The following is a 9,389-nucleotide window of genomic DNA, read 5'->3' as shown; positions in this document are numbered from 1 at the left end:
CTCTCCTCCTTTCAATGTAAGATGGTGGTTTGTGGTGTAAGTAGGTAGCCAGCACCTTTATAAGCTGAGAGAAAAGGCCGGTTGTCTCCTGAGGACAACCGCTACTGAGTTCCACAGACGGCAGCTCGCTGTGACGGAGTAACTGTCCCATTCAGGCATACTTCTCTCTCAACATCCTACAGAAGAATCTCCAATAACACTTAGGCAGGGTGAGTATTCAGACTAACAGTTATCCCAATTAAACCAACGCCATAAACTAGGCTATGCCCTGAATCATTATTTATATTGGCTGACATAAGAGACATAGTTGAGCCCAAGCTTTGTACAGCTGTCCGACTACCGCTGGTCTGTTAGAGGCGCCGCTACGACAGGAGAGCCGAGGCAGCTTTACTCACGTTGGGCTGCTGTTTCGGTTATGTCGGGCTCTACCGGCGGAGGGCAGGCCGCATAAACTCCTCTTCCTGACATACTTCTGTGAGGAACACAACTTATAAACAGCACATTCGCGTAAGAGGAAGTGTCAGTGTCTTTTAATAACTTTGGTGGCAGGGTTTATCACACAGTGAGCGTGACATTTTACGATATGGCAGAGCTCAAGAAAACCCCTTAGCCGACGTCATACAGACAGACCGTAGCTAGCAGCAATCCAGCCTGGCAACCAAGCCGGTTAGCATAGCCGGGTAACTCACTAGCTGGTTAGCTTAGCTACACAGCCGGTGGCGCCCTGCTGTAGTGTTACTTCACCCGGTACATGACTAACAACAAAGCTGCTGGTGCTAACCCCCAAAACAATATGTCATTTCACACTTTATTACAATGGACTGTTGCCTATTTAAGTTATTAGGGGAAGGGGGTAGCTGGGGCGTGACTTCGTTTTTTTGTTGTTTTGTATTTTGACCCTCCCTAAAGCAACAACTAGATTTCCTTGAGCCAGCCTGAGTGACTGGAGGAAAATTCATGACCCTCCTTCTACAATAAATCAGTTATTAGATTTTTAAAACTTACCCGTTATGTTTGAAAATTAACGTTGACAAAATCCCGGAGCTGAAAAAAGCCACAGTTTTTCATTCTTGTCATGCATGTTGATTAGTTCATGCAAGCATTTATTTTTGGTCAAACTTTAAATAAGACATAGGATAAAGTGATTTTAATTTAATATCCTTATTTTAAGCTCAGATTTGGTAAAGTTTTTTTTCCCTGACAGAAGCGTCATCACGTATGATGTGTCCAAGGACTATCGGAAATTTGACAATCCAACAATAGATTCTGTTTTTACAGTTTCTGGCTATGACAAATGGTGTGATTTTGGTGATTTTTAAAGAAAACGTATGTCATGTTGTCTTCAAAAATCTGCAGTGAAATAAATACAAAATGCAACCATTTAAATTTGTATGCCCTTCCTTTGTCCAGGGGTCAAGAACCTTCACTATCAAAAGAGCCATATTTGACCAAAAAAAAATTTAAAAATTTATCTGGAGCCGCAAAACATATTAATACTGCTGTAGCCACCGCAATTGAGATTTTGCACATGTGGTTTCAGAGCCGCAGGTTGCCTAACCCTGCCTTAAACCGAACTATGAAGTCCCTCCCCAGTGGTTAAAAACTATGTCACAATTAGACAAGTGCATAACTTTAATATTTATATATAAGCTAAATAGGCACTATACAAAGCTTACAAACTTTACAAAATCCTCAACGTGTTTGGCACATTTAGATTGTTTTCACTGTTTAAGAGCCATTCTGACCATATGAAGAATATTTTGTGTTTGTGTTTTGGGTGTGTTTTGAATCAACTGAGGTTATCAGCACTTCAAAGAAACCCCACCGCTGACACAGACACAACACCGTACAAGTATAAATGCTCACAACGGCGTAGGCTCTGCATAGAGCTGACGCACAAGTATAACCTCGCCTTTACACTGTAAGGATAACATGTATGAACTTTGAAAATGTCCTTTAAGCTCACTCAGTCCTGTCCGTTTCTGAGCATGCAGCTAAGGAAAGAAAAGTAAAACAAGTCTGGGACAGGTGGCAAGCTATGATATGATCAGAATCAGTAATTGTTGAATTCCTGGCTTGGAGTCTGTTAATTGATGTGCATATATTAACTATTTGGCCTCATCACCAAAACAAACCCCACTGTCTCTGTAAAGCCTGAATAAGTAAAGTGCCTGAGGTTGTCAGCATGACTTCTCAAACCGGAAGATTGTGGTTGTCTGTGTGGTGATGCCAGTATTCTCCTTTTGGCACAGCTCTGACACTATTCCTATTGGACTCCTCCTATAAACAGAACTTAGCTTTCCAAAAGTACCAGCCCCAGAGGCACACAGTGCTATCACAGGGCAGCTGACGTCTCTTTAAGTGTTTGTTTCATTGTAATGAGCAAGTTTAATGGAGTTGATTGTAGCCAATTTTTATTCCTCTCCTTACATTGTAACTGTCACCCCCATGACATGTTCAGTCTGGGTTGCATTAGTGTGCTGCAGTAGGGGAATCTGGTCCTGTTGTGGCACACTTTGCCCTGCAGTGATTAAAACCTGCATGCTGAGAGCCAGGAGCAGGCTGTACTGAACTGTTTTGACAGAATCGTTTGTGCCTTTTAAACCATCCGTTAGAGAGCAACCATGCCTCCAGGCAAAGTTTCTGTGTCACATGGTAAAACTAACCACACGGCTTTGCTGTTATGAGCTATTAAACTGCATTCCCCTTTGAAAGACTATTGTAGATGTGTTCTCCACCCTTTACTGTTTATCATACTATATTTATAATTTATTACACCACTAGACATACGTATGTACATTGCTCTGCACTTTACTGCTTTTTACTGCGTCTGGTTAGATGCAGAACTTAATTGTGTTGGCTCAGTACCTGTACTCTGTGCAATGACAATACAGTTGAATTTAATCTAATCTAATCTAAGAGGGGTGGTGTGGAGTGTTTCCACTAGCAGGAGGGAGTTGAGACTGATGACGGTAATGTTAATCGGTCACTGTAACACTGTGGTCCAGATCAAAATATCCCCACAGCTAGGAACCAGGCTGTCGTATGCTGTGTGAAATTTCTTCTTGTGTTTGAAACTGCATCGAAAAATATTTTTACACTGGGTCAAATGACTATGTTTCATGTGAAAGATGTCTCTGGTAGTGATGAACCCACAGAGAATTATTACCAATAATGTAGTGTGTCTGAGCATTATGGAGCTTTTTAACCAAATTTAGGCTGCTGTTACTGTTTTCAGTAAAAAGCTCTGATAAATCCATTATACACTACACACTTCCTGGTATGAAATTGAGTTTGAATTTGTTGGTGTACAGATCTAGGACTCAAACCTCAATACTTTTGTCTTAGTACCCTAAATGTGTCCACAGCACCAAGTGTCAGAAATATAAAGATAGGCTTGGGTGGTATGATGGTATTACAGTGATACTGATGGTTTTGTGTGCACCACTGTACAAAGGTACAGTTACATACTGTATACCCTGGTGATATTCCAGGAAGGTATGAAGAAATAAAACAAAAAATAGATACTGCCCAAGCCTACTTGACAAATACAGGAAGCTGCATTGAATGTAAAAATTTAATGTAAAAACAGCTGAGGTTTTTTGGGTGGGGGGGTTGTGAAAGGGTAACTTTTGAATTTTTCAACCTGGAATCGTTTTCCCCATGTTTTTGTGTTTGAAAGTGGTCCAGTAATGAGTGCTGCAGCTGGCAGCAATGTAACCACTCAGGGCGGGTGCACCCCATCAGTTTACATCCATTTAAAGTGCTTGTTTTTGCTCCTTTGGCTCAGATTGTTATTATGAGTGTCTAACAAATTTATGTACCCCACAGAGAAATTAAACTTTTTTCTTTACCTTTCACTGGTCTGACATTCTGAAATCTAACTATAGGTGACTTCTTGCAGTTGGAAACTAAAAGAGCCACTGACAGGCTCAGATTGTTATTATGACTGTCTTAATGGAACAAGTGTAAGGTACAGAAAAAATGTTTAATTACTCTGCAGGCTCCTCTCCATAATGTTGTCAGACACCCATTATAACTGTCTGAGCATGTTGGCAGCAAAAACAAGCACCTTTAGAGGACAGAAATTGACGAGGTACATATTTCCCTGCCGGGTACACTGCAGTCTGTTTCACCGCTGTCAGCTGCAGTGTTCTCGTTCAATACTAGACCAAATTTCAAAAATTGTTGCTCACAAGAGTGACTTAGACACAAACGTGACAATAGGATCCAGGTTGAAAACTACCAAGGTTACACATTATAATAAATAAATGGGGTGTATCTTTAGTGTTATTTGGTGTCCCGATGGTCTAGTAGTGGTAAGATGACTCAGACTTTCAAGGAAAGGGCAGGCACTTCTCAGTCATGTATCACAGCCTCTGTGTGGTGACTATGAGTTGTTGCTCGCAGGACAGAGGTACATGGTACCAGCTTTGCAGACTCCCTGTGCTGATGCTACTGAAAATTATTAGTTATTTTTTACTGGTAGTAGCAGTGACACATTTCAAACAACAGGCTACCCAAACATGATACAGCTTTGCTTATGATGTACCTATGATAGTGTTATTAATGTAACTTTTCTCTTACACACTCGAGACATTGCGCCCTGCTCTTTGTCATGTTTAAATAAGCAAGTTGTCATGGGATAGTAAGGTTTGAAGTCTTATGCAAACAGTCGTGTGTGTCGTTTATGTTTCTTTATGAGTGTTCAGACAATGCACTTAAGTTAATTATTAATGAGAAAAAGTCATAACTGCCTGCATGCGTGCTTAACAACGATCAGAAGACAGTGTTGTAGTTCCTTTTATGTGCCTGATTTGCATCAGTGTCATTCTGCATGTGTTACAGTGCTGTCTCTGTTGGTTAGTGATGGCCTCAGCTTGGCTTCTTCTCAGGCAACACCCTGTAAGGGGAAACAAATTGCTGTAGGGATCATTTTTTCTAACTGACACACTGTAAATAGAGATATTTCTGCCTTGCTCCCCGAGGAGACTCTTCATCTTGTGTTTCACCACAATAAAACGGTCAATGTTTATCTAGCAGTGGGCTAAGGAGCAGTAAGTTGGGGTTGTTGGCTATGAGTCTCTAGCCCCTTTACATGAAGGTCACGCTATAGAGCTGCTACAAAGTCCCTTCTTTATGCTGCCTTTACATTAGCAGCATCATTCCGTTCCAGTGTGTGTTATTTTAGATAGCATGCCAGCATTGTGGACTCAAAAGAGGTGTGACAGGCGTGACTTGTAACACAACAGCATCAGCCTCTAATATTCCATACAGTTATGCAATTGCAGCGCCTTATAAACAATAACAATGGCATAACATGGCAATAACAACCATTTACTGTCTCTCTTATTTGACGGCTGATTTCGTCCTCTGCTCAGAGGTTAAGGAGCTCCTGGACCTCGTTGTTTTCCCAATTTGCAGACACTTTGGTCTGTTGTTTTTGTTTTTTGATTCAGCTGTTAACTGCTACCAACCGACTTTTAAGTCTTTTGCGGTCGATCGCACGCATAACATGTGTTACGTGCGTGTTACCCATGATCCTGTCCTGTCTGCTATCCCATTTATACAGACCTAGTTTTGATACTGTTACTACCTCTGATGCCGCCTTAAAAGTGAAACTACTCTGTCCCCACATTCCACGATCGTACCTTTTAGGTCAATTTTTCGCTCTCTTTAAGGCAGGAATATCAAGCTGTTAAAATGTATTTGAAAATTGAATTTCCCCTTGGGAATAATAAAGTATATAAAATGAAAAATTAAGAATGGGGGCACAGAGTTGTTTTGCCTTGATTCCGCCATTGGAGGTAGTAACAGCGCCAAAACTACGTCTGTACAAAACAGCTGAGAGGACCGTATCATGGGCAGGACAGGTGTGATGTTTTGACGACTTGTTAAGCGTGCAATCCACCGCGGGAATGCTGTATGCTGTATATGTTGAAATGCTGTATGAGCGTCAGGCTGGCAAACTACAGTAAATAGTGTGTGCCAGGATGTATTGCCACCCGCTCGCTGAACGGCAGCAGAGCAATCAGCCATCGGCCACAGGACTTCGCAGCTGACCCCTGCAGGACTCCACTCAGTCTGGACTTTATGGGTTGCTGCAGTTTGACTGGCAGATAGAGTGCTCAGTTGTCTGTGAGTGTAGCTGTGCTGTAAGTAAACAGTCTGAAATTTTAATTTTCGATTCTGTGAGAGGACACGAGTTTAAACCTTCAGACTAACATGTTGCAGATTAAGAAATCATTCAGGCTTTAATTTTGTCATTTCTCTGCTTCTTAACAGTGAGACAGATAAGAGTTTACAATGAACCTGGGTACAAATCCTAGTTGTCTCAGATTAGTTGTTTGCGGTACCAAAGTTTTTCAGAGCATAAATAGAGAGATATTGAGCTTTTCAAATGATATATGTGCTCGTAAATCACCTCTTAAACCTGTCAAACACTGCTGGAGAAATTACAGTTTGCAAGTGTGCCAATATATTTTATATTTGAAAATATAGTTTAAAAATGTCCAAATTAAATTTTTACACAACCTGTCACCTTGATTCTAATTACTGATACATGACTTAGCCTCACTAGATTTGTTTAAAGATTAAAAAAACATATAAACATATTGACTAAAACTATGACAGTTAAAAATGACTAAAATCAATAAGTCTTTTCATCTGAAGACTAAGCCTAAAGCTGTCAAAATGAACACTGCTTCCCAAACATGCATTTTTGCTAAAACATTACCATTTAAAAGATGTCAGTTAAACAGTCTCATGCATGGAGCAGTAACATGCCTGAATAAGTGCATGAATTTGAACTCTGCTCAAGCAAGGCTTATATGCACTCTTGAGCCTGGGCGCACTCAGGGAGCACGACTTGTAGGCGTAAGTGTTTTATACTGTAACATGTTATTGAAAATGCATGTGCTTGGGAAGTACTGAGCATATGACTGGAAAAATTAGATTTGCATGAGTCGTGAGCGTTTGTAAACAGCTGTTTGGATTAGGGATGCATGATAATATCAGCACGTCACTGGTATCGGCCGATATCGGCTTTAAAATTAAATATCAGAATCGGCCAATATGCTTTTTCTTATTTTGCATAATGAATATGTCTCCATCTGCTGGTGGGCCATAACAATAACAGCATGCATGCATAATATGATGTTAATTCCACTACAGAAGAGACTTGATGATCACTAAAATAAGGTGGGGAAAAAATGGATGTATCGTTATCAGTTATCAAATAAGTTGTTACATATTGGCATATCGGGTATCTGCAAAAGAACTAATATCCTGCATCCCTAGTTTTGATAGAGTTTTGCTGCTGTTAAATGTGGACCCTGATTGCTTCAATTGATGAAGAATGTTTGCCTTTTTTGGATTCTCTGGTCATTTTGTTACTACAGCCACACACAGTATGCGGCAGGTTATGGTAAAAAAAAAAAAAAGAAGAAGAAGAAAACACTTATCTGCAATGTCTCAGTTCAGGGACTGGATTCTTCAAGGTACCTGGCTAATAGAGATGGGCCCTGTGTACTGTATGCCCTGAAGGGCAGACTGTTCGTTCTTGTCCATAGTATTACAAAACACTGTGCAGTCTGTGTTTTTTGTGTCTGAGAAGCCTTTTAAGTCATGGATCTGTTACTCAAACTGGACTTATTTGAACATATTGGCTCACTCATACCTGATACAACAGACGCCACCAACTCAGCACTGTGTGAGAAAAATCACAGCCCCCTCAGTGAATTTTCCAGATACAGATAGAACTTCAGCAGACAACACAGGGTCTAGAAAAAACCATAGCTTAAATATTGTCATGCAGTGTAATGAAATGTCATGTGGCAGGGTGCAGTGTTGGTCAGTCAAATACTTGACAGATGCTGGTCTATGCCAAAACAGTAGAAATAGGATGAGAGTAGAACAGACATTCCCATTCAAATCAACATAGCAGGATGGTCAGAGCAGTGGCCATTTTTTTGTTTACTGTTAAACTGATAAGAATGAACCATCACTATGTTGTTGCTTCATTCAACACTTTTGCTTTGGTGTAGCCAGGGATATCAGTCTTTAGAGATTGCGAGTAAATGGACTTAGGATTTTTCATGTAGTTGATTTCTCTTCAGGATATATCAAAGCTCCTGTTTCTCTCTGTTCCAGTGCAGCTCCTCCTGTCCCTGACCCGTGAAAGCTGTCCTGTCCAGCAGTGTGCAATCATAGGATGTCCCGGAACCCCGACTTGAAGGACGACCCAATGGAGTGCCCACTGTGTATGGAACCGCTGGAGATCGATGACGTCAACTTCTTCCCCTGCACCTGTGGATACCAGATCTGTCGCTTCTGCTGGCATCGAATCAGGACAGACGAGAACGGTCTCTGTCCTGCCTGCAGAAAGGTAGACCTCCATCTTTTTTAAAGCGTGTTTAGCCTGACAAAGTGTGTGCACCAAAAAAGTGTAGGATTTCCTGATAACTGATACTAGTCCCACTGAAAGCGATGAATTCCTCTCATTCACACAAGCCCTAATGCTCATGTTGTGTTTCAGTACGTCCTATGTCCAGTGATCATCCTTTTCAGGTGACTGGTATGCACAAGAGAAAACATTAAATCCATTCCATTCAGGGTACTCGGAGAAGTATAGAGATGGGGCTTTATTAATTAAATCATCTTTAACTGAATTTGGCTTTATCTTAATTGTTTTATTAATCTATTCCTTTTTTGCCTCCATGCTGGTGATAGCCGTGGCTGGAGCCGTTATGTTTTTGGGTTGTCCATCCATGCAGATATTGTAAATGTGATATCTCAAAAACACCACGAGGGAATCTCTTTAAATTCGGCACAAACGTCCACTGGGACTCAACAATGAACCCACAAGATTTTGGTAGTCATAGGTCAGAGGTCAAGGTCACTGTGACCTTGTTAGCCTCATTCTTATGAAGTGATATCTCAAGATCACCTCGAGGGAATTATTCCAAATTTGGCACAAATCTTCACTTGGACTCAACAATGAAAGTATTAGAATTTGATGGTCAGAGGTCAAAGTCATTGTGACTTTGTGCCCGTCTCATTCTCGTGAATGCAATATCTCAAGAAGGCCTTTAGGGAGTTTCCTAAGATTTGGCACTAATGTCCACTGGGACTCAGCAATGAACTGGTTACAATTTGGTCGTTGAAGGTCAAGGTCACTGTGACCTTGCATCCGTGTCACTCTCGTGAATAGAAAATCTCAAAAAGGCCTTTGTGGAGTTTCCTCAAATTTGGCACAAACATCCACCAGAACTCAATAATTAACAGACAAGTATTTGGTGGTCGATGGTTAAAGGTCAAGGTCACTTTACAAAACATGTTTTTGGCCATAAGGCAGGGATTGATACGCTAATTATAAGATTTTTGTACAC

At 40.9% G+C, this 9,389-nt stretch overlaps 1 protein-coding gene across 2 annotated transcripts in view; it reads left to right on the top strand.

The window, feature by feature from the left end:
• cnot4b (CCR4-NOT transcription complex, subunit 4b) overlaps positions 1 to 9,389 on the top strand; it is a 49,017-nt gene continuing 39,628 nt past the window's right edge. The window contains exons 1-2 of one of the 2 annotated variants that reach the window (XM_049567075.1): positions 1 to 209; positions 8,157 to 8,386. In XM_049567075.1, the coding sequence (XP_049423032.1) occupies positions 8,213 to 8,386 (174 nt within the window). In that variant the 5' untranslated portion in view covers positions 1 to 209; positions 8,157 to 8,212. Of the gene's footprint in view, positions 210 to 8,151; positions 8,387 to 9,389 lie in introns of both variants that reach the window. The other variant, XM_049567074.1, reaches the window with a different exon arrangement.

This window comes from Epinephelus fuscoguttatus, linkage group LG22, assembly GCF_011397635.1.
Source record: "Epinephelus fuscoguttatus linkage group LG22, E.fuscoguttatus.final_Chr_v1".
In the NCBI taxonomy this organism is placed as follows: Eukaryota; Metazoa; Chordata; class Actinopteri; order Perciformes; family Serranidae; genus Epinephelus; species Epinephelus fuscoguttatus.
Note: the sequence above shows the minus strand (reverse complement) of the source record. Positions and strands in the feature narration are given on the sequence as shown.